The sequence below is a fragment of the Quercus lobata genome, chromosome 11 (genome assembly GCF_001633185.2).
Source record: "Quercus lobata isolate SW786 chromosome 11, ValleyOak3.0 Primary Assembly, whole genome shotgun sequence".
NCBI lineage: Eukaryota > Viridiplantae > Streptophyta > Magnoliopsida > Fagales > Fagaceae > Quercus > Quercus lobata.
In genome coordinates this window covers 55,847,972-55,872,155 of record NC_044914.1, presented here as the reverse complement: position 1 = coordinate 55,872,155, position 24,184 = coordinate 55,847,972, and the positions used below count along the sequence as shown (strand labels likewise).

Genomic DNA, 24,184 nt, shown 5'->3' with positions numbered 1-24,184 from the left:
GCTAGTCACCCCATGATTGATGCAAGACATTTAAAGTCCAAAATGTGCAAGATAATTTGGATTTCTTCTCTGTCTTCTCGGTTGGTACCAAAGTAGCTTGGGCATTTAACCTCGTTTTTGTCAATTGTCTTTAGCCCAAGATCCAAATATATGCTAGCTGTAAGTGGTCTCTCGCCCACTTTGTCACACATTAAAAGTAGTACCAGTCCAAGATCCAATACCACCTTGAATGCTTGTATCTCGTAAAACAATCGCTCATTCATCCTATACTTCTCTAAAGATGACAGTAAAAAGTCGCCAAGTGAGACGCAAGGAAAGTCCATTTGTTGACTTAGATTATCTAAAAGAGCCCTAGTATGTCGTCGTTGATGTGTCTCGGGGTGACCAGAAACACCAGTTAATCTCCATTTGAATCCATATCTACTTAGTAAAAATTGCATTAATTAATATGGTTGGGGGAGAAGCTTTGCACCTTCAAGTTGCATTCTTGACACCACATTAAAGCTAATCCACCACTATTTTCAGTAAAAATTGCATTAATATGGTTATGGCCTATTCTTCTAGTCAGTAATCATACTACCACCAATTAGGATTGGAACTACGTGATGAAAAACACGAGTCTTGATAATGAAAAAAATGAGGAATGATATGGTTTGAGTTTGTATCATGAACGTAAGGCCACCTAGTGTAACATTTGTCTTCAACAAATAGCTTTGTGTTGGCACTCTAATTTTCAATGAGAAGGAATTTAGAATGTCTCAAGCTAGTCACCCCATAATCAATGCAAATGTGACATTAAAGAACCAATGCAAAACAGAATTTGAATTTTTTTGCCATCTTCCAGGTCAATAATCAAAGTGTGAACTCTCTATTCTCCATAAGCTCTTTCATAATCTGTGATTTACTAAAAATGCATACACGGGAAAACCCAGCAAATTGGGCCCAAGCAGTAGGACATGTCTTGACAAGATTAGAAATGAGAGAAGAAACGAAAGGGGTCTCATAATACAATTATGATTCAACGGTGCCCCCAAACATGGATCAAAGTTCTACCACATGGTAAAATAAGGTGAACAAATTTAATTTATAAAAAATTCAATGCAGTACTCATAAAAATAAATAAATAAAACTACTATTCATTTGATACTAAATCTTTTCATTTCCATTTCTAAAAAAAAAAACTTTCATTTTCTTATGAATCATATATAGATTAATCAAAATATATCTTATTTATGTAAAATTCTCTGTTCACATATAATACATATACAATTTAATAAAAAATTTACATGTAATTCTTATGTAATGAATTTTAAAAATTGTTACAATTTTTCCTGCATCCGAGGGTGTAGATAGATGATTATGAAAAATAATATCTTGTTTTTCAATTTTGCTTATAATTTTGTAATTATAAGGATCTAGTAACATGCTTTAATCATGATGTATATACCTGTAAGGACACGATTTTGTAACAAACCTAAACAGTATTGGGTTCGCACGTAAAAGGCCCAAACAATATGATTTTTAGAGCGTGGGTGTAAAGAACTAGGTTAACTGTGGTCTCTCCTCCAAAGATTTACTCTCAAGTACATTCAAGGTTTAAAGTTGATATAATGAATGTTTTTCTTTGGTGACTAGTGCAACTCTCTTTTTCTTCTCTTACTTTCTTCTTTTCAGTTTATGTCTGTTCTTCTCTTTTTTCTTTTTATGTCCCGATCCCTTTTCTTCATGTTCTTCTTTTAGTTTATATACTCCCCTTTGCGCTCCATCCTTACCGCACACGTGTAGGTTGTGTCCGGAGGATTTCTTTCTGTCCCATCTGGCACCTCCTGGAACTTCCTATGGGCAGCTGTAAGGCTGCTTCCTTACTGTTCAGGTATCACCTCCACATTAATGCGGCCAGAGAGTTGGTTGAGAGGTCATTAATGCGGAGGCAGCTGTAGTTACAGATATTTGTTTGCCTTATCTCTTTCATCTTTAGTCCGCTACTCTATCCTTTGCGGTGACCTAATTCTGAGATCTGATCGCAGTGAGACCACGTCCTGATCGTCCTCGGACGCGATCGTCCTCGGACGCGTACTGCCGAGGAGCATGGTGTCCTTGGACGGGTATACGGCCTCGGATGGGCCACGGGCCCAACAATCCTGAACCAATTCTGAACCCTATGGGCCCATTAATCGAACGGTCCCCACAATACCATTACGAAGTGAACTATTTATCTGCTAGAAGTGAACTATTCATCTATTAATAAGTCGTTTAATGATAGTTTCATCTATTACTTTATTGTGAAATATTATATTGACCTGTTCCGTTGAGTGATGTTTGACAATGGATTTGAGTTAATGATTGTAAAACTTCATTTTATTGATTTAAATTTGTGTAAAAAATTCAGAAACTATGGTCCTAATTGAATCAAAGAGACCCTAATTTATATTAGTGTCATAGAATTACTTTAGCTAGCATAGGGGGAAAGATTTTACATAATAAGTTAATAACATTGCAATGGAATTGTAATTTTCCTCCATCCAAGACAACTTTGAATATTTTCGATATTTTGCATAATTATATATATATATATATATATTGCATTTGGAATTGTAATTTTTTTTTTTTTCCATCGAAGTATAACTTTGAATATATGATCAAATGGTGATATTGGGACTATTATTGTTGAGATTTGAGACACACAAAAGAGTTAACTGCTAAATGCTCTTTTACTTCCACAGTGTTGTTCCTATGGCCCGACCTAGTTGAGTTTAATCTTAATCTTCATCGTATTTACAGCTTCACATAATCATTACATTGTGACTTTCTCTTAATTCAGAGATAACTTTATGTGGGATATTTTTCCCACTTTGCTCAATGCAGCCAGCTGAAGAATAATTTGGCTTGAGTTTTTTTTTTTTTTTGAGAAGAAATTTGGCTTGAGTTGAGTCTAGTACCTTGGAGCATTTCGCTCTGCATCTGGTTCTGTGACCCCTTGACCACTTTTTTTGGCAGAAAAAGTTTTGTTTGCATTTGCATTTACATGTTAAAATTAATGGCCTAGTTTTCTATATAAGCATTTGACAAAAGTTTTGTTTTCATCTGCATCATCAGCTTCTCACATCACATCTTTAACGTGTTTATGAAACATCTCTGGTTGCTTCCCTGTTCAATCTCTACTCTTCTCAGTCTGCACAACTTGCATAGTCGTATAGTTTTGTTTTTCTCTCATTAATTCCCTAGCTGGAACACCACTGCATTGGTTCACACAACTCTGTTACTTCTCCTTTCTCAGCATAGAATCTTTGTACTAAGCTACTCCCTCCTTGGCATGCCATACTTTCTCCCTTCTCTCTTTTCAAAGTTTTGTTTTCCATCCTTTCTTTTAACTTTTTACCCTCTGCTTCATCTGAACAGGGCAATTAATAAAGGCTCCACAACTACTCATTAATTAATACTCGTATCCACATCTATGAAGCACGGACGCGGCACCGGAGGTGCCGCACCCGCGTCGGACGCGGCCGGACGCGGCGACGCGCGAGGGACGCCGTTGCCCGCGCGTCCGGCCGCGTCCGACCGAGTCCTGCCACGTGGCAGGCTCGAGATCTCAGCCGACTCGCGCCGATGCGGCTCCGACTCGGGCCGATTCGGGCTGAATCAGGCCGACTCGGGCCGTATCGGCAGATATCGGCCGAAACGGCCGAAATTAAAAAAAAAAAAAAAAAAAAACACACAGAACGCACCGTTTAATCTAAATACTAAACCCTACTCACTCGTTTCTCATTCTCATTAGCTCTCTGCCTCTTTTTCATTAGTTCTCTGATCACTACCTCTCTCTCATTCCGTCTCACTCTCTCTTGCTCTGATCTCTGCGACTCTGCCTCTGTCTCTGGCTCTCTGCTTGGCTGGTTGCTGTGACTTTGTTCTTCAGCTCATTCTTTCTTCAACTCTCTCTCACGCATTCTTAACTCAGGTACCTTTTAATCTTAGTTTGATCTTTGATTTCAATGATTTGTGATTTGTGAATTTGTGAGACTGATTTGTGAATCTTAGACTCTTAGTTTTCAATCTTAGACTGATTTGTGAGACTGATTTTATCTTAGTTAAGTTAGTACTTATTACTCATTGTGAATTTGTTTTGTGAATATGTTTTGTGAATGAACTTGGGTTTAATTTATTATTAATTTATTTAGTTAATACTTAATACTTAATAGTTATTATTTGTAGGTTAAATTGAATTTATTGAATTTGCAATGGATGAAGTTGCTAGCACAGAAACTTCATCTCAAGAAGTGCCAAATGCTGAATGTCCTCTTTGGCAGTATGTGACCAAAGTAGAAAAACCACCGGGTGCTACCGTTAAAAAAGGGGGAAACACATACTTTAAGTGCAATTATTGTGGTGTGGTTTATTTGGGATCCTATTCTAGGGTTAAGGCTCATTTATTAAAAATTTCTAATAAAGGTATTAAAGCATGTCCTAATGTGACACCGAGCCATAGGTTGGAAATGCAGCGAATGCATGATCAAGTTGAGAAGGATAAGTTAGAGAGTGAACAGAGAAGTCGAATTCCCTTACCCCCACCTATCCCAGGCCGTGGGCCTATACCTATTTCCCCATTTCGGAGACAGGAAGGGAGTGATAGTACAAATCCGATTGATGGTAAGAGGAGGAAGGTGGCTGGGATTTCTCCTATTGAGAAAGCATTCCAGAATACTACTAGATATGAATTGGATAGTAGAATTGCTAGGATGTTTTACACTGGTGGGCTTCCATTTAACTTTGCAAGGAACCCATATTATCGTAATTCCTATGCATATGCTGCTACCCATAACATCCCAGGTTATGTTCCTCCTGGATACAATGCCTTAAGAACAACACTTTTGCAAAAAGAAAGAGCTCATGTTGAAAGACTCTTGAAACCAATTAAGGATTCTTGGCTTGAAAATGGTGTAAGCATAGTTTCTGATGGATGGTCAGATCCACAAAGAAGGCCTCTTATTAATATTATGGCTGTATCAGATGGGGGTCCGGTGTTTGTAAAGGCAATTGATGGGTCAGGTGAGTTCAAAGACAAGCATTATATTGCTGGGGTGTTGAAGGATGCTATAAAAGAGATTGGACATGAAAAAGTTGTCCAAGTCATCACTGATAATGCTAATGTGATGAAATTTGCTGGACCTCTTATTGAAGGTGAGTATCCTAAAATATTTTGGACACCCTGTGTTGTCCACACTCTCAATCTAGCTTTGAAGAATATTTGTGCAGCAAAAAACACTGAAAAGAATGAAGTTACATATGAGGAATGTAGTTGGATTACACGTATTGCTGATGATGCATCTTTCATACGTGTTTTTATTATGAACCATTCAATGAGGTTGGCAATGTTTAATGAATTTAGTCCATTAAAATTGCTCCAAGTTGCTGATACTAGATTTGCTTCAATTGTTGTAATGCTGAAAAGGTTGAAGTTGATAAAAAGATGCCTTCAAGCCATGGCTATTAGTGAGCAATGGGCTTCTTATAGGGAGGATGATGTTGGAAAAGCTGTAAAGGTGAAAGATATGATTCTAAGTGATCTTTGGTGGGATAAAGTTGACTATATCCTTGAATTCACAGCACCTATTTATGATATGCTACGAGTAGCCGACACAGATAAGCCTTGTCTTCATCTTGTGTATGAGATGTGGGATTCAATGATAGAGAAGGTGAAGACAGCAATATATCGGCACGAAGGCTTGGAAGATGATGAGTATAGTTCATTTTGGAGTGTGGTGTATGATATACTCATTGATTGATGGACTAAAAATTGTACACCACTACATTGCTTGGCTCATTCCTTAAATCCTAAGTAAGTACATTTATTTTCTATTTTCCTTAGTTTCCTCTTCTAGTAAAACATACGTTTCATCTATATTTGTTTTTTACTCTTTAACTAGGTATTACTCCATTGAATGGCTTTCGGAGAATCCAAAACGCATCTCGCCACATCGGGATCATGAAATTTCTATGGAAAGGAGCAAGTGTTTGGATCGATACTTTGAAAATGAGAGTGAATTAAAGGCAGTGAAGTGTGAGTTTGCTTCATTCTCAGGAGGGAGGTTTCCTTCACCAGATGCCTTGACAGATAGGTGGGACTTACTACCTTTGGTTTGGTGGCAATACCATGGCTCCGCATTTCCAATTCTTCAATCCCTTGCCTTTAAACTTCTTGGACAACCTTGTTCATCCTCATGTGCTGAGAGGAATTGGAGCACATACAAATTCATTCATTCCTTAAAAAGAAACAAAATGGCTCCTGCACGCGCTGAATATTTGGTCTATGTGCATTCTAATCTTCGACTCTTGTCAAGGCGCAATGAGGAGTACGTAAATACATCAACAAAGATGTGGGATATTGCAGGAGACTCTTGGAATGAAAGTGACATACATGGAGGAGCTGGCATTCTTGAGAATGCAGCCCTTACACTTGATGAGCCAGAGTTGGAGGCTATGGTTATTGGAAATGCTAACACTAGTGTTACTACTAGTGAAAGTGAAGTTCGAAGTGAAGCTATTGATGTTGATGTTGATGATGATGCTAGTATTTGATTGTCTTGTTGATGATCTTTTATTTTGTTTTAGTTTCAAATTTGCAAGTTGTATTCTAATTTCCGAACATCATGAATGTTTTAGTTTCAATCTTGTGGGTTGTGTTTAATTTATGAACATCATGTTTTAGTTATTATCTACTATTGTCTATTGCTCTTAAATTTGGTATATATTTGTATAATGTAAAAAAGTATGCTTAGCAATATATTAAAAATATAAATAAAAATATTTTTAATAATTTTTTAATCGCCGAGTCCTGCCGCACCCGCACCCACCTTTTTCAAAAATTGCCGAGTCCTGCACCCGTGCTACATAGATCCACATACTGCAACCCACTTCATCTGTATCCACTTATTTATATGATTACTTCTTTTTTATGGAATACCCACCAACCCACCAACCATTTATATGATACTTGATTTATTGCTTGGGGTTGCCACATATGAAACGAGAACTTAGAATTGAAGATTTTAAAATGGCCCAATTAATTCAACATTGAAGCTAAAATATGTAATGGGTTCCTTCAAACCTCAAAGCAATAGATACTTTTAAATAAAAGGCAAAACACCTGTTATTAATTATTAATGATCTCCCAAATATAGTTTGATTAAAAGCGTGGATCTTGATATGTGATATTGTTTAGTTGGGTTTGAAGTTTGAAATTTAAAATTGTTAACTTAGCACCGAAACTAAAAAAAAAAAAATTCTATTTTCTCCATGAAATGAAGAAAGATCATGCTCCTCTTTGATATATATACTAGATTTATACATGGAAATGTCACTTACAAGTTATTGAGGTGTTAACACACTCGGGACACCACCTGAAATCCATTAGCACAAAGAGGATCTTGTTCCCTATTCTTGTAGAATTTACATGTGACCACATTTTGAGTCTGTTTAATTCTTACTGATTTTAAGTGATAGTGCGTGCTCCACTTTTTTTTCCTGCATTATGGATGTTTTGCTGTTATGCAATCTTAATATGCTTTACTATGTTAGACTAATTCCTGGTATGACTTGTTTATCTTGAGGAAAAAAAAAAAACAAAAAAAAAACAAAAAACAAAAAAACAAAAAAGGCCTTCCATGTTGCTGATTCCAATGGTTAGGTATTATCTAAATATTGAAGTATTCAGTTGCTTAGAGCTTTGATCTAAAGAAGAATGAGAGATTTTGGTTAGATTACTTCTACCTCTCAAAATCTGAAACCGTAAGGAAATGATGAATTTTATCACTTAATGTTAAGACATATGTGATTCAATGTTAGAAACATATGTTAATATTTTATGTAATTAGCTAATCTTTTGATAAAACGCATGTTGAGGACCAAAATTTCACAAGAAAACCTATTTCATGAACAGTAAGGAAAGACCATGGGTCTTAACAAAAGAAGGCCCAAAATCCCAAAAAGATGGAAAAAGAAATGAATAATAATAATAAAGAAAAAAGAAGAGAATCTCGGTTAGGCCAGAAGAGAATCCCAGTCAGGCTAGAGGATATGCAGCAAGAAGAAGAATCCCGGTTAAACCAGAGGATATGCAGTAAGATGTATGTTCATATTTCCAACAAAAGCCATTAAAAAATCCAGTAAAATCAGGTATTATCTTTGTAACCCATGGTCCAAGCCCGTGGGATCTCGAGTGGATAATAAGGGAGGAATGGTTTGGTCGATAAGGAGTGATTTCTGGTGAAAGGAGGACCTCGAGGGTTTCCATTGGTTCATATATTTGCTTGGAATGCATGAACCAATGGAAAACTTAGTTCCCCCATGTGCATGAAACCTCCCCACAATTTCCTCTCAATTGTCATTTTCAACAAAGCTGTCACAGTACACTAAGCAGCCCACCCATTGTTTTGACTTTCCAAAAAGGAATCTTTCACTTATAGCTAAAGTCAAATGCCCCTTTTGAGTTATAATTGCCTAAATAAACTAAATCTCTGCCCAATGCACCTTTTCAGGTCCCAGAGGACATGGTTTTACCCAGCAGACCAAGGGCGTCCTCGCCCGGGGTACTAGACTAGCTTTGCTATAAAAGGAACACTAAGGCATAGCAGAAAAGGGGGATTTTGGAGGGGGAGAAAAATGGGGATTTAGAGGGATAGTTCAGAGGTTCAAAAGATATATTCTTAGAGCTTTAATAGCCTAGCAAGGAAGAGAAAGAAAGAAACAAAATAAGAGAGCATAGGTGAAGGAATTTGTCCCATATCCTTGAGATCATTCAAAATATCACTTAGCCTCCAAAGAAACATATGCCAAAAACATGCACACATCAGATTTCACTCTCTCCCACAAAATCCTCCTCACTTGACTATCTTGGAAGGCAATGCCCAAGCAAAGCTACTTGGACTTGAGTTCCAAATCTCACAAGTCTTGTGCAAAAGCACTAAGTCTATGAGAATTGGGGCCAGGATCCTCGTGGCTGGCTCATTCTTTTGAAATTTATTTACATATATGTATATGTATTAGAATGTATATCCTATTCTAAGAAACTAACAATTATTTGAAGATATGTATATTGTATAGTGTGTTCTTATGCAGGACCTACAGAAGTAAAGGGAAATGACAAAACTCTATTACATAATAAGCATGGAGAAAGATTGTATAGTTCAGAGAATCAGCATTCTGAGTTCTTACATGCCTAGTACCCCTAGGAACTACGACAGTATGCCCGAGGTACCACGATAGTACGCCCGGGCTACCAAGTGAATGAACTTTTTTTAAATGTTTACACAATAAAAGATAAGTCTCAAATGCTCTATTTCAATCTCTTTCTCCTTGTGAATATTATGAATAATTATTTTACTTGTTTCATAAAAGTAAATGGTCATTTTATAATACTAAAACACTTATAATGGTATTTTATTACTTAGGAGGAATCGCATTTTTGCCTTGAGGAGATTTATGTGACTTGCACACAACTTGGTTTGTAATCAGCTCCCATTTAGTTGCAGTGAACCAAGTCCAGTCCATCAAACAACAAAAAAAGGGCCTAGGATCCTTGTTTCTACTTGGGCCTAGGTACTGTCCAAAAAAGGACCCTCACAACGCACTTTACTTGTAATTGGGTAAATCTAGGATATGTTTAATACTTCAAGAAATAAGGTTTCAAGTTCAAGTGTTAAAACCATGCAAGTCTGTCCAAGAATCAAGTGAAAAAGTGCAGGTTTTTAAAACTCAACAGCTAGCATTTATTGAGGTTTAAAAAGCTGTGCAGCCTAAAGCTCGACAGCTAGCTCGATAGATACCCTATCTATCGAGGTTTATGAAATTCAGTTTTTCAAAACTGTTTTTCATCCAATCCATGAGTATGTGTTTAGGTCTTCTTTTCTCACAACTCTAAACATACATAAGAATTATTTTAAGGGCCGTCAAAGATTACACAAGTTGCACAAGTGTAGAGTAAAGTCTTGTTCATGCAAATTGTGACCGGAGACATAATTTGCCCTAGTTCATATTTCTCTTGAAGAAGCTGCTGTGTTTGTACACCTTAGGGTTTTGTGACCAAGAAATTTTGTGATCTTCATCGTGTGATGAACTGATGAATTGATGAACTTTGCAGCCAACATTCTTCTCAAGTTGGTGATTAAGTCGCATACTAGGATCCGCGCAATTGGTTAGTCACGTACTGGGAGCCGTGCATTGAAAATAAAAGATTGTCACTACAGAACAAGTCCAATTGGGTATTAGGGTAAGGGTTCAACTGTAGGTTGGTATAAGGTACTCGGATTCCTTTACTTGTAACTACTTGTTTTGATAATAGTGAATTCTCGGGAGTGGTGACCTTAAAATCACCTGATGGGGTTTTTACCTTGTAGGTTTTCCCCATTCGTAAACAAATCACTGTGTCAATTTAATTTCTGCTGCATATTTAGTTTAATTGGTGATTTGTTTGTGATACCACGGATTTTTCATGTTAATTTGATTAATTAATAAACTTGGCTAATTAATCAATTAATTCATCACAAGGGGTCAATACATTGTTGGCTTATCAAGTGTATTAGAGCAAGCACACTCTGATTAGGGTTAATATTTGCTGTGTGATCCATTGACCCCTGTTTGTCATGGATAGAGAACAGTCTCTTATTATACCTCCTTTATTTGATGGCACTAACTATGCATACTGGAAAGTACGCATGAGAGCTTTCTTGCAGTCTTTAGATGAGAAAGTGTGGCAAGCTGTGGAGATAGGTTGGACCAAACCTACGGAAGTGCCGGCCGATTAGGATAATGCTAAGATCAAGGCGGTAAACTTCAACAGCAGGGCATTGAATGCTCTATTCAATGCAGTCACGAATGAGGAATTCAAAAAGATATCCTTTACTGAAACTGCTAAGGAAGCATGGACCATTCTCCAGACAACCTATGAAGGAACTAAGGCCGTCAAGGATTCAAAATTTCAGAGGCCTACTACAAGCTTTTAAAGAGATTAAGATGGAGGAGAATGAGTCGTTTGATGAGTTCTATACCAAGCTCAAGAACATAGTAGAATTAGATGGTTGCCACTTGAAGGGCAAGTTTGGTGGACATATATTATCAGCAACTGCAAAGGATGGGAATGAGAATATTTTCCCTGTTGCATTAGGTATAGTTGAGCAAGAAAACAAGGATTCTTGGGTGTGGTTTTTACAAACATTTGCAGATGATATTAGGAGGCTTGATGAGTTGAATTTGGTGTTCATTTCAGATAGGTAGGAGGTAATACAATTCACTTTCTTTTTGAGATTTTTGTTTGTTCTTAGTCATTACATTTTTGCTTTTTGAAAGTTCTGTTTTTGTTCTTAAGTAGATGGTGTTCATTTTTGTTCTTGGATGTTTTTTGATTGTATTTATGATAACCACGGATTGATACCTGCCATGGAGATGTTGTTACCAATAGTTGAACATAGATTTTGTGTGAAGCATATTTACAGCAACTTTAAATTAAACTTCAGGGGTTTAGAATTAAAGGCTACATTATGGAGGTGTGTTGCAGCAACAACAATTAAAGAGTTTGAGAAGAGAATGCAAGATATGAAGGACTTGGACAAAAAAGCATGGGACTATCTAGCAGACATCCAACCAACCCAATGGACCAAGTCACATTTCACTTCAAGGGCCATCTCTGATTGTTATGTGAACAATCTTAGTGAGTCATTTAATTCTATAATACTAGAAGCTAGGGATAAGCCTATCATTGTCATGCTAGAATGGATTAGGATTAAGTTGATGACATGTATAGAAAGAGGACTGGGATTGAAAAATTCACTAGTGACATACGTACAAACATAGTGCAGAAGCTTGAGCAATTGAAAGTTGATTCTAGGTCATTTTCTATTGTTCCATCAGGTTGCTTTATATATGAGGTTGATAATGAGTATAAGAGAAATGTGGTTAACCTTACAAAAAAGTGTTGTAGTTGTAGAGTTTGAGATTTGACAAAAATCCCATGTAAACATGGTATTGCAGCAATCTATAAGAATTTGGAGAGGCTTGAGGATTATGTGCATGTATGCTATATAAAGGATGCCTATGTTGCTGCATATAAGGAGATGATTACCCCACTGCCTGGCCAAGATGAATGGATTGAAACTGACCAACGTACCCCTGTTGCTTCAATTGTGTACAAGCCTCCAGGCAGACCACCAATGAAAAGAAAGAAAGATACAGATGAGCTAAACAACCCATACAAAGTTTCTAGGTCAAATAGACCTATAAAATGTGGGTTTTGCCATAAAGAGGGGCATAATTCAAAGAGGTGTAAGGTTGGAATAACTGGTAAGACACCATGGCAAAGGAGACAGAGATTTGAGAGGCAAAAAAAAAATTGTAAGTAAAGTAAGAATATGTTCACTATGACAATTATATTACAAATCTATTTTTGATGCAAGGTAATTCTTTTTGTAGGGACAAGAGGGACATGGAACAAGCACTGACCAACTAAGTCATGGTGCAACTTCTATACCTCAGCCAACAAATCAGCCACCTAGGCAACCACCAAGGAGGTTTGCAAGGCAGCCATCCTAGTTTACCAACTAGACAGCCAACTAGGCAGGCAGGCAGGCAAGCAACCAGCTAGCCAGCCAGCCAGCATGTCAACCACCAAGGAGGTTTGCAAGGCAGTCACCCTGATTTATGAACAAGGCAGCCAACAAGTCAAGCAACCAAATAGCCAACCAGACAACCAATTAGCAAGCAAGGCAGTTAACAAGATTAGCAAACAAGAAGGCCAATCAGACAACCAACATTCAAGCAGGGCAGCCACCTAGATCTACAAACCATACAGCCAACCAACAAGCAAAGCACCCACCTGGACCATTAAACAAGACAGCCAACCAGCAAGCAAAGCACCCCTCTGGACCAGTAAACAAAACAGCCAACCAACAAGCAAGGCACCCACTTAGACTAGTAAACAATGCAGCCAGGCAGACAACCAATCAAGCAATAAGTGGGGTAGCTAACTGTTCAACAAGAAAGCCAACCACCCATCAAGCAAGTCAACCAGCCACAAAAGCAGCCACAGAGGCAGCCAACAACCAAACCCTACACACAACCAACTGAAACATCTGCTTCAGTTTCAAGTAAACCACATCCATCTGCAGCAAATTCAAGCAGACCACCACCAAGTAAAGTGATAAGTGTAATTTTTACATGATTTTTATTATCCTCTTATTTATTAAAATTGTTAGTTTTCCTTTATTTCTTTTGATTTGATTTGATTTTTTTTTTTTAATATTTATCTATTCATTTGTGCTTTGAAGGAATAAGAAGATTTCAGATCAATCTACATCTTAAACTTGGTTGACTTGAATAGTGTTTTATTTCAATGGGCCATAATTTGCACTTCAACTTGGGAGATTCCTTGATGTTTGACCCCTTTATTCAACAGCACATTTATTTCTTATGTGGCCCAACAATAGCCGTATGACCATTAGCAAGATTCGGCCTGGCCCACAAAAAGCACATGAAATCAAAAGGGTAACAAGGGCTTTACAGGCTAAGTGGAGCTAAGTCAGTTGCTAACCCAACCTGAAGGACCTGGAGATATGTGAAGGAGCAAAGAAAAGAAGTAATTGATAGGGAGCTTATTCATGTGGAAGAGATACATGGACTTGAGGTTTAAATAAACATTTGTTAATTGTTGGTGGCCCTCTATATTTCTTATTGAAACACAAACACTCTTGGGCTAGTCTTTGGTTTCGGCTGGGCACAACTTGAAGTGTAGTGTGTGGCTTACAATCCTAGTTTCACTTGTATTAGGAATTTTCATAGAGTCAGGCGGCTTCTCTTTGAAGTGCCTGTATCTTTGTGTGATATAGATAGAGAGCAAAACAGAAAAAATAGGGGGACGCCGCATAGAAGAATTTGCTTGTGGGAGTCTTTCTGAAGAGGAGGATCTGAGGACAAGGGCGAGAGCTTCATGTTGATCAACCAGTTCAGATGAAAGACATAAGTTTTATTTGTTTTCTTTTCAATTTTATTATGAACTAAATTTTATTTTCTAGAGCAGCGATGTAGTCTAGCAATGAATACATAATTTATTTTCTGAGTTATTTTATTTTTAATATTTCCATGATTGAGTGTTTAATTCTTATTCTTAATGCTTACTATTTTTTTATGAATTATTGTTTGATCAATTGAATTTAAAAAAAAAAAAAAAAAAAACACTTGGGTTGCCTCCCAAAAGCGCTTTATTTAACGTATGTAGCTAGACGTTATCCTCTCATCCTTTTTTACAGATGAGATCGATGGAGGATTTTTCTGAGTTAAAGTCTCCATCGATATAGGATTTTAATCTCTATCCATTTACTTTAAATGTCCCTTTTTGTTCATGATGGACTTCAATCGCCCCATAGGGAAAAACTTGGGTTACCACAAATGGTCCTGACCACCGAGAGCACAACTTTCCTGGAAAGAGTCAAAGTCTTGAGTTAAATAATAGAACTTTTTTCCCGACTTCGAATTCCCTACTTAGAATATGCTTATCACGCCATCTCTTAGTTTTATCTTTGTAAATTCAAGCATTCTCATAAGCATCATTGCGAAACTCATCCATCTCATTGATTTGCAATATTCTCTTCTCGCCAGCTGCTTGTAGATCAAAGTTCAGTATCCTTGTCGCCCAATAGGATCTGTGTTCTAGCTCCACTGGTAGATGGCATGCTTTTCCATAAACGAGCTGGTATGGTGACATCCCAATCGGTGTTTTGAATGCTGTTCTATAGGTCCATAAAGCATCATCTAACTTTCTCGCCCGTCTGTACGAGAGATATTCACGGTTTTTTCCAATATACGCTTCAGCTCTCGATTAGATACCTCGACTTGTCCGCTCGTTTGAGGATGGTATGGTATTGCCACGTGATGTGTAACTCCATACTTAGTCAGTAGTGCTTCAAATTGGCGATTGCAAAAATGCTTTCTGCCATCACTGATTATTGCCCTTGGAGTGCCGAATCAGGAGAAGATATTCTTTCGTGGAAAATTCACTACGACTCTCGCATCATTAGTCGGCAAGGCAACTGCTTCCACCCATTTGGAGACATAATCTACAGCCACCAAAATAAATTTTTTAGAATATGAGGATGGAAAAGAACCCATGAAATCTATACCCCAAACATCAAATAATTCAAAAACTAAAATATTGTTTAAAGGCATCTCATGTTTCCTAGAAATATTTCCAACTCTTTGACAATGATCACACAAATTAACAAATTTAAATGCATCTTTAAAAATAGATGGCCAATAAAACCCGGATTGTAGAATTTTTGCCGCTGTTTTTGCTCCACCAAAGTGGCCGCCAACTTCCAATGAATGACAATGTCTGAGTATGCTCTCCATCTCCTCCTCGGGCACACATCTTCTGATTATCTGGTCTGCACAGTGCCGGTATAAAAAAGGTTCTTCCCAAAAATAATATTTCAAGTCGGAGAAGAACTTCTTCTTTTGTTGATATGTTATCCTGGGAGGTAGAATTCGCGACACCAAGTAGTTGACTATGTCGGCATACCATGGAACAACTTATATAGCCATCAAATGCTCATCCTGGAATGCTTCTTTTATTTGAACTTGCTGCTCATCATCCGTACCTTGAAGCTTCATCCAAGACAAGTGATCCGCCACCAAATTTTCAGTACCCTTCTTGTCCTTAATCTCCAAATCGAATTCTTGTAGAAGCAAAATCCATCGAAGCAATCTTGGTTTAGCATCCTTCTTTGCAAGCAAGTACTTCAGAGCAGAGTGATCGGCGTAGACAATCACCTTCGAACCTATCAAGTAAGAACGAAATTTGTCAAAAGCAAAAACAACTGCTAATAATTCTTTTTCAGTAGTGGCATAATTCAGTTGAGCTTCTGTTAAGGTCCTACTTGCATAATAAATAACATGAAAATTTTTATCTGTTCTTTGCCCTAAAACAACCCCTATAGCATAATCACTGGCATCACACATTAATTCAAACGGTAAATTCCAATCTGGTGACATAATTATAGGTGCTAAAATTAATTTCTTTTTCAGTGTTTCAAAAGCATGCAAGCGTTCATCAGAAAATTCAAATCGAGTGTCTTTAATCAACAAATTGCAAAGAGGTTTGGTAATTTGGGAAAAATCCTTAATAAACCGTCGGTAGAATCCGACGTGTCCCAAGAAACTTCTCACGCCCTTCACATTGGCTGGTGGTGGGAGTTTTTCGATAACTTCTATTTTTGCTCTGTCAACTTCAATTCCCTTAGAGGAAATGCAGTGGCCTAGCACTAGGGGTGTTCACCAAACTGCATAAACCGCACAAACCGCAAAAACCGCACCAAAACCACCCGCAAAATAGCATAACCGCACCGCACCGCAAGTAGTAATGCATCGCACTGCACCACACCACACCGCATGCTACAATGCGGTTTGCGGTTTATAATAAGAAAACCGCACAAACTGCATTGCACCGCACCCTCTCTATATATTAATATATTTAATTATTTTTAATATTAAATATATTATTAATAGTTTAATAACCCTAGTTTTCAAAAAAAAAAAAAGTTTGATAACCCTAGCAAGTGTTGATTAAGAAAGCCAACCCAAAATCAATAGTTTAAAACTTGGACCAAAATAAAGGGAAAAATTAGTTTTAGACTGGGTATAAAAATCCCAAAATTTGAAATATATACCAATTTCAAATCATTCAAACCGCATCTTATACACCACAGCACACCACACCGCACATGTGACCGCAAAAATAAGGTGCGGTGCAGTTATGGTTTTAGTTAAACCGCACCGCAAAGTGCAGTGCTAAAAATAACCCAAAACCGCACCGCACCGCACCGCGAACACCCCTACCCAGCACTATCCCCTCCTTTACCATGAAGTGGCATTTTTCCTAGTTCAATACTAAATTTGTCTCCTTGCATCTCTGCAAAACTGAAGATAAGTTAGACAAACAATTATCAAAAGAATATCCAAATTTTTTTTTTTTACTTACTTCAAGTCGTCACTTATCTTTTGACATGAATGCAGGCATTTGTGATGGATGCACCCAGTTACTCAACAAGTCACAAACTTGAAGTGCTTTTGCATACTCATATTTCAAGTTACAGTTTGACGTAAGAGTAAACATTGGTAATGAATACCCCTAGTTACTAAGCAACTCAAAACATTGGAGTAAATGGAACTTTGTACAATTTTCTTCTTCTTCTTCTTCTTCATCTTTTTTTTATCAACACTATAATCTTCGTCTTTTTTCAACCTACCTAGTGTAAGGAATGATCAGTTGGATACTGGAAAAGCATCATAAGACGTAGCTTGAAAGGTCATCATTTTCAAAGAATGCCTGAAATCACTTCCCAAGTAATATTCTGTATAATCAACAATTCTAGAAATATGTAGAGGCTATCTAAATTTGACAAAATTCACATTTAAAATTCTTAGTATCACAAGTTAATATCATTCAATTAAACAAGATAAGTAAAGAATTAACAATGGACTTAACGCATGATGAATGATTCCAAATTATAAAATTTCAACATTTTTATATAGGCATATTTTTTTAAAAAATTAAAAATAAATCCCCTTCCCCAACACTTAAATTCATTTGGTCCTCAATGGAAAAAGGAAGACAAACGTTAAATAAAGATGAGAAAGAGAGAAGGAAGATTTCCCCTGACTTTTTTTTTTTTTTTATTTTTATTGAATTTTTCTTAGGTGCAAGCGTGTACCATGCAAGATCTTTGGTCTCTTATTATCCTACACAAGTGAAAGAAAAACAATAAGGTAAGAAAAAAATAAAGTAAAAAAATTAAAAAAAAAAACTTGGGTTGCCTCCCAAAAGTGCTTTATTTAACGTCTGTAGCTAGACGTTATCCTCTCATCCTTATTTACTAATGAGATCAAAGGAGCATTTTTCTGAGTTAAAGTCTCCATCCATATAGGGTTTTAATCTCTGTCCATTTACTTTAAATGTCCCTTTTTTTTCATGATGGACTTCAACCGCCCCATAGGGGAAAACTTGGGTTACCACAAACGGTCCTGACCACCGAGAGCGCAGCTTTCCTGGAAAAAGTCAAAGTCTTGAGTTAAATAATAGAACTTTTTTCCCGACTTCGAATTCCCTAATTAGAATATGCTTATCATGTCATCTCTTAGTTTTGTCTTTGTAAATTCGAGCATTCTCATAAGCATCATTGCGGAACTCATCCATCTCATTGATTTGCAATATTCTCTTTTCGCCAGCTGCTTGTAGATCAAAGTTCAGTATCCTTGTCGCCCAATAGGCTCTGTGTTCTAGCTCCACCGGTAGATGGCATGCTTTTCCATAAATGAGCCGGTACGGTGACATCCCGATCGGTGTTTTGAATGCTGTTCTATAGGCCCATAAAGCATCATCTAACTTTCTTGCCTAGTCTGTATGAGAGATATTCACGGTCTTTTCCAATATACGCTTCAGCTCTCGATTAGATTCCTCGACTTGTCCACTCGTTTGAGGATGGTATGGTGTTGCCACGTGATGTGTAACTCCATACTTAGTCAGTAGTACTTCAAATTCTAGATTGCAAAAATGCTTTCCGCCATCATTGATGGTTGCCCTTGGAGTGCCGAATCAGGAGAAGATATTCTTTCGTAGAAAATTCACTACGACTCTCGCATCATTAGTCGGCAAGGTGACTGCTTCCATCCATTTGGAGACATAATCTACAGCCACCAAAACAAATTTGTTAGAATATGAGATGGAAAAGGACCCATGAAATCTATACCCCAAACATCAAATAATTCAATAACTAAAATATTGTTTAAAGGCATCTCATGTTTCCTAGAAATATTTCCAACTCTTTGACAATGATCACCCAAGTTAACAAATTTAAATGCATCTTTAAAAATAGATGGCCAATAAAACCCAGATTGTAGAATTTTTGCTGCTGTTTTTGCACCACCAAAGTGGTTGCCAACTTCCAATGATTAACAATGTCTGAGTATGTTCTCCATCTCCTCCTCGGGCACACATCTTCTGATTATCTGGTCCGTACAGTGCTGGTATAAAAAAGGTTCTTCCCAAAAATAATATTTCAAGTCGGAGAAGAACTTCTTTTGTTGATATGTCATCCTAGGAGATAGAATTCGTGACACCAAGTAATTGACTATGTTGGCGTACCATGGAACAACTTGTATAGCCATCAAATGCTCATCAGGGAATGCTTCTTTTATTTGAAATTGCTGCTCATCATCCATACCTTGAAGCTCCATTTGAGACAAGTGATCTGCCACCAAATTTTCAATACCCTTCTTGTCCTTAATCTCCAAATCGAATTCTTGTAGAAGCAAAATCCATCGAAGCAATCTTGGTTTAGCATCCTTCTTTGCAAGCAAGTACTTCAGAGCAGAGTGATCGGTGAAGACAATCACCTTCGAACCTATCAAGTAAGAACAAAATTTGTCAAAAGCAAAAACAACTGCTAATAATTCTTTTTCAGTAGTGGCATAATTCAGTTGAGCTTCTGTTAAGGTCCTACTTGCATAATAAATAACATGAAAATTTTTATCTTTTCTCTGCCCTAAAACAGCCCCTATAGCATAATCACTAGCATCACATATTAATTCAAACGGTAAATTCCAATCCGGTGACACAATTATAGGTGCTGAAATTAATTTCTTTTTCAGTGTTTCAAAAGCGTATAAGCATTCATCAGAGAATTCAAATTGAGTGTCTTTAATCAACAAATTGCAAAGAGGTTTAGTAATTTGGGAAAAATCCTTAATAAACCGTCGGTAGAATCCGGAGTGTCCCAAGAAACTTCTCACGCCCTTCACATTGGCTGGTGGTGGGAGTTTTTCAATCACTTCTATTTTTGCTCTGTCAACTTCAATTCCCTTAGAGGAAATTCGGTGGCCCAGCACTATCCCTTCCTCTACCATGAAGTGGCATTTTTTCCAATTCAATACTAAATTTGTCTCCTCGCATATCTGCAAAACTGAAGATAAGTTAGACAAACAATTATCAAAAGAATATGCAAAGATAGAGAAGTCATCCATGAAGACTTCTAAAAAATTTTCCACCATGTCCGAGAAGATGGACATCATGCATCTTTGAAATGTGGCTGGCGCATTGCAAAGGCCAAAAGGCATCCGCCTATATGCAAATGTTCCATATGGACAAGTAAAAGTGTTCTTCTCTTGATCTTCAGGTGCTATGGCTACTTGATTACAACCAGAGTATCCATCCAGAAAACAGTAATAAGCATGCCTTGCAAGTCTTTCTAGCATTTGATCAATAAAAGGTAAAGGAAAATGATCTTTCCGAGTTGCATCATTAAGTCTTCTGTAATCTATGCATATTTGCCATCTCATGACCATCCTTGTTGGTATGAGTTCATTATTATCATTTTTGTTCACGGTTATTCTACCTTTCTTTGGGACGACTTGTACTGGACTTACCCATTAGTTGTCCGAGATAGGATAAATAATTTTGGCATCTAATAGCTTCAGCACTTCTTTATACTTGCATTGATGGATTCAATCTTCTCTGAGGTTGGACAATCGGCTTATATTTATCCTTCATTAAAATCTTGTGTGTGCAAATTGAAGGACTAATTCCTTTGATGTCAGAGATGGTCCAACCTAAAGCCATTTTGTGTTCCCGCAAGATTCTCAGCAACTTTTCCTCCTCTACATCACTCAAAGAACTGTTAATAATAACTAGAAAAGTAGAGTCTTGGCCTAAGAAAGCATACCTTAAATTTGATGGAAGTGGTTTGAGCTCAAGTTTAGGTGGTTCCTATGGTGGAGATGTTGGCTGACATGATTTTAAGTCTTTTACTTTTGGTTGCATTAAAGGAGGAAAGAGTGGTGTAGCCTCCAAATATCTTTCACACTCTTTAACCTCTTCATCTTTGAATTTAACAGGTGTAGAGCGAGTAAGACATACCTCAAGTGGTAACTTTAGAAAATCAATTGCACAAGTCTCCTCGACCATGATCACGTCTCGGTCACTTATTTGAAAACAAGAATGTGTCTCGGAAGGAAATTTCATTGGCTTAAATACATCAAAAGTAACCGCATTCTCTCCGACCCTCAAAACAAGTTTTCCTTGCTAGACATCAATTAAGGTTCTCCCCGTTGAAAGGAAAGGTCGACCCAATATCAAAGGGATCTCCTCGTCCTCATCCATATCAAGGACAATGAAGTCAGCCGAGAAGATGAACTTGTCAACTTTTACTCATACATCCTCAATGACTCCTCTTGGATATTTAATAGATCTATCTATCAATTGTAAAGAGATAGTGGTCGGCTTTACTTCTCCAAGACCCAATTTCCTGAAAACAGAGAGAGGCATTAGATTAATACTTGCCCCTAAATCACATAAAGCTCTATCAAAATAAGATTTTCCTACAGTGCAAGGGATAGTGAAACTCCCCGGATCTTTCAACTTAGGTGGCAGCTTCTTTTGTAAGATTGCACTACTCTCCTCTGTCAGCATTACTGTTTCATGCTCCTCCAGTTTCCGCTTCTTTGATATAATATCCTTCAAAAATTTAGCATATTTAGGCATTTGTTCCAAAGCTTCAATGAGAGGAATATTAATATGCAATTGCTTAAATATACTTAGAAATTTAGAAAACTGATCATCCACATTGTTTTTTCTTAATCTTTGCAGAAAAGGAATTGGTGGATCATAAATTGAAGGAGAATAAGTCTCAAAAATAACTTCCCAGGATGTTCTGGATTTTGAAGCTCTTTCATTCTCCTTAATCTTCTCAGCTTGCTCCACTTCTTTCATCTTTGACTCGGCTTCCTTCATCTTTGACTCCTCATTATCTACAGCTTCATCTTGTTTGGCATTTGTTACTTTTGGCTCCTCATATGTTCGTCCACTTCTCAATGATATTGCCTTTACATGTTCTTTCGGATTGGTGACAGTGTTGCTTGGCAAAGTTCCTTCAGTTCTTTCTGTGAGCATGCTTGAGAGCTGACCGATCTGCACCTCAAGATTACGGATTGAAGCTGAGTTGTTTTGGATTGCCACATCTATCTTCTGCAAGTACTGCATGAACATGTCCTCAAGTGTCGGCTTCTTCTCTTGCTGTGGAAATTGCTGAGGTGGTTTAGCCTTCCCTTGGTTATTGCTCCATGAGAAGTTAGGGTGATTCCTCCATCCAGGATTGTACGTGTTCAAGTATGGATTATTTTGACATTGAAAATTTGACACATAATTTGCTTGTCCATAACTCAATTGGGCAAAAGGATTTCCCACTTGGCAGTCAGCACTTGAATGATTTCCTGAACAATGATCACAAACAACATTAGTTTGAATAGCATTAACATTCATTTTACCTAGTTGTTGAGACAAAGTTGCCATTTGTGCCGCCAATGAGGTAATAGAATCAAGTTCTAAAACTCCAGCTGTCTTTCTTGGCATTGCTCTTTCTATAGCCCATTGATAGTTGTTGGATGCCAATTCTTCCAGAAGTTCATAGGCTGCCTCATGAGTTTTACTCATTAAAGCTCCACCAGCTGCTGCATCAACCATAGATCTGTTTTTAGCTCCTAGACCATTGTAGAATGTTTGCACTTGAAGCCATGCTGGAAGGTCATGATGAGGACATCTTCGCAATAATTCTTTGTACCTCTCCCATGCTTCATAGAATGATTCACCCTCAAATTGGATGAACGTGGTGATATCATTCCTTAGCTTTGCTGTCTATGCGGGAGGGAAATATTTTGCTAAGAATTTTTGTGCCAACTCCTCCCATGTAGTAATGATGCCAGGTGGCAAAGAATTCAACCAAACTTTTGCTTTATCCCTAAGTGAGAAGGGAAAAAGTCTTAGTCGAATCGCATCATTTGTCACTCCATTATGTTTAAAAGTATCAAAATTTCCAAAAAATTTGCAATATGGACATTAGGATCCTCTTGTGACAACCCCCTGAACTGGACAGTCTGCTGTATCATCTGAATGATGGCCGGCTTGATCTCAAAATTATTGGCTTGTATGGTTGGCCTCCTTATGCTCGATGTAGCTCCATTGACCGAGGGCGTAGCATAATCTCTTAACGCCTTTTGCTCTTGATCGGCCATATTAGATAGAGATGTGTTGGCCTCTTTCTTCTTTTCTTGCTTGAGCTGACGTAAGGTTCTTTCAATTTCAGGATCAAAGAGTGTATGCTCTAACAGTTTAGATCGGGTCATGCACTTCTAATTCCTGAAAATATAGAAAACAAACTCAGATGCACCTAATTTAATTTTTTTTTATATAAATAAAATAAAATCCAAAGTAGTAAATATCTAGCTAGTATCAATATCAATAACAAATAGTTAATCCCCGGCAACGGCACCAAAAACTTGTTCTTGAAAAATAATCTGCAAGCGCACAGAATCATAACAAGTAGTAAAGTGTTTTTAGAAAATGAATGTCGAACCCACAGGGATTAACTATGTTATTGAATACCAAAATTCACTAAATTAATTAATATTTGGAAAATCGAAAATAAATGAAATGTTCTACTATCTGAATTAAATTAAACTATTTAATAAAAATAAATCTACAAATAAAAAGAATTAACAAAGCGTAAAAATCTAACAGTGTAAAAATATAATAAGAATGGATCTAGAGTAGTGATGTAGTCTAGCAATGAACGCACAATTTATTTTCTAAGTTATTTTATTTTTAATATTTCCATGATCGAGTGTTTAATTCTTATTCTTAATGCTTACTATTTTTTTTATGAATTATTGTTTGATCAATAGAATTACAATGAGACTGAGAGGTGATTTCCTATTTTAGTTCTAGAATTAAACACCATTAGTTGAGCGAAAGTAGAGATGCTTTACTGCGATTAGTGTGATTTTTCAGAAAATTCAAAGTACATAATGAGTCTCCAATTAATTAAATTCACATAGAGATATGGAATTGTTATTTGAAGATATTTTTGATATTATTCAAGAGAAGATATTGAATACTTAAGGAATTTTTAATCATCAACGGGAGATTATTAGAATTTAATAATTAGGAAGAATAAATTGTGGGATTTGTTAGGTAAAATCAACTGCTCTAGATGTTTAGAGCAAGTATCAAGGAGAAGGTGTACTTGGGCTGTGGGGGTTGGATTGGTCAGGGGAGCTATAATTAGTTGGGATGTGTAAATGGTTTGGATTTCTGGGTCTG

At 37.1% G+C, this 24,184-nt stretch overlaps 3 protein-coding genes and 1 non-coding gene across 4 annotated transcripts; 3 read left to right on the top strand and 1 right to left on the bottom strand.

Annotated features, from left to right (window-relative positions):
* Positions 1-4,235: 4,235 nt before the first annotated feature.
* Positions 4,236-5,780, top strand: LOC115967207. Its single transcript, XM_031086264.1, has one exon. The coding sequence runs from the start codon at positions 4,236-4,238 to the stop codon at positions 5,778-5,780; it is 1,545 nt and encodes a 514-aa protein (XP_030942124.1).
* A 5,224-nt stretch (positions 5,781-11,004) lies between these two features.
* LOC115967205 lies at positions 11,005-12,576 on the top strand. The gene is made up of 5 exons (XM_031086263.1): positions 11,005-11,261; positions 11,505-11,785; positions 11,899-11,964; positions 12,019-12,314; positions 12,457-12,576. Exons 1-5 carry the CDS (start codon positions 11,005-11,007, stop codon positions 12,574-12,576), a joined length of 1,020 nt encoding a protein of 339 aa, XP_030942123.1.
* An 8,662-nt stretch (positions 12,577-21,238) lies between these two features.
* Positions 21,239-22,549, bottom strand: LOC115967204. The gene has a single exon (XM_031086262.1). The coding sequence runs from the start codon at positions 22,547-22,549 to the stop codon at positions 21,239-21,241; it is 1,311 nt and encodes a 436-aa protein (XP_030942122.1).
* A 58-nt stretch (positions 22,550-22,607) lies between these two features.
* Positions 22,608-22,714, top strand: LOC115969706. Its single transcript, XR_004087054.1, has one exon. It is a non-coding gene; the product is annotated as a small nucleolar RNA R71 (small nucleolar RNA).
* The last annotated feature ends 1,470 nt before the right edge of the window (positions 22,715-24,184 follow it).

Bases quoted from the DNA above. Each gene is read 5' to 3' on its own strand.
- LOC115967205 (XM_031086263.1), top strand. From the start codon at position 11,005: ATGGAGGAGAATGAGTCGTTTGATGAGTTCTATACCAAGCTCAAGAAC. The intron at 11,262-11,504 runs GTAGGAGGTAAT...ATTAAACTTCAG, and splicing joins TTGGTGTTCATTTCAGATAG to GGGTTTAGAATTAAAGGCTA. The intron at 12,315-12,456 runs GTTGGAATAACT...TTCTTTTTGTAG, and splicing joins ATAATTCAAAGAGGTGTAAG to GGACAAGAGGGACATGGAAC.
- LOC115967207 (XM_031086264.1), top strand. From the start codon at position 4,236: ATGGATGAAGTTGCTAGCACAGAAACTTCATCTCAAGAAGTGCCAAAT.
- LOC115967204 (XM_031086262.1), bottom strand. From the start codon at position 22,549: ATGGTTGATGCAGCAGCTGGTGGAGCTTTAATGAGTAAAACTCATGAG.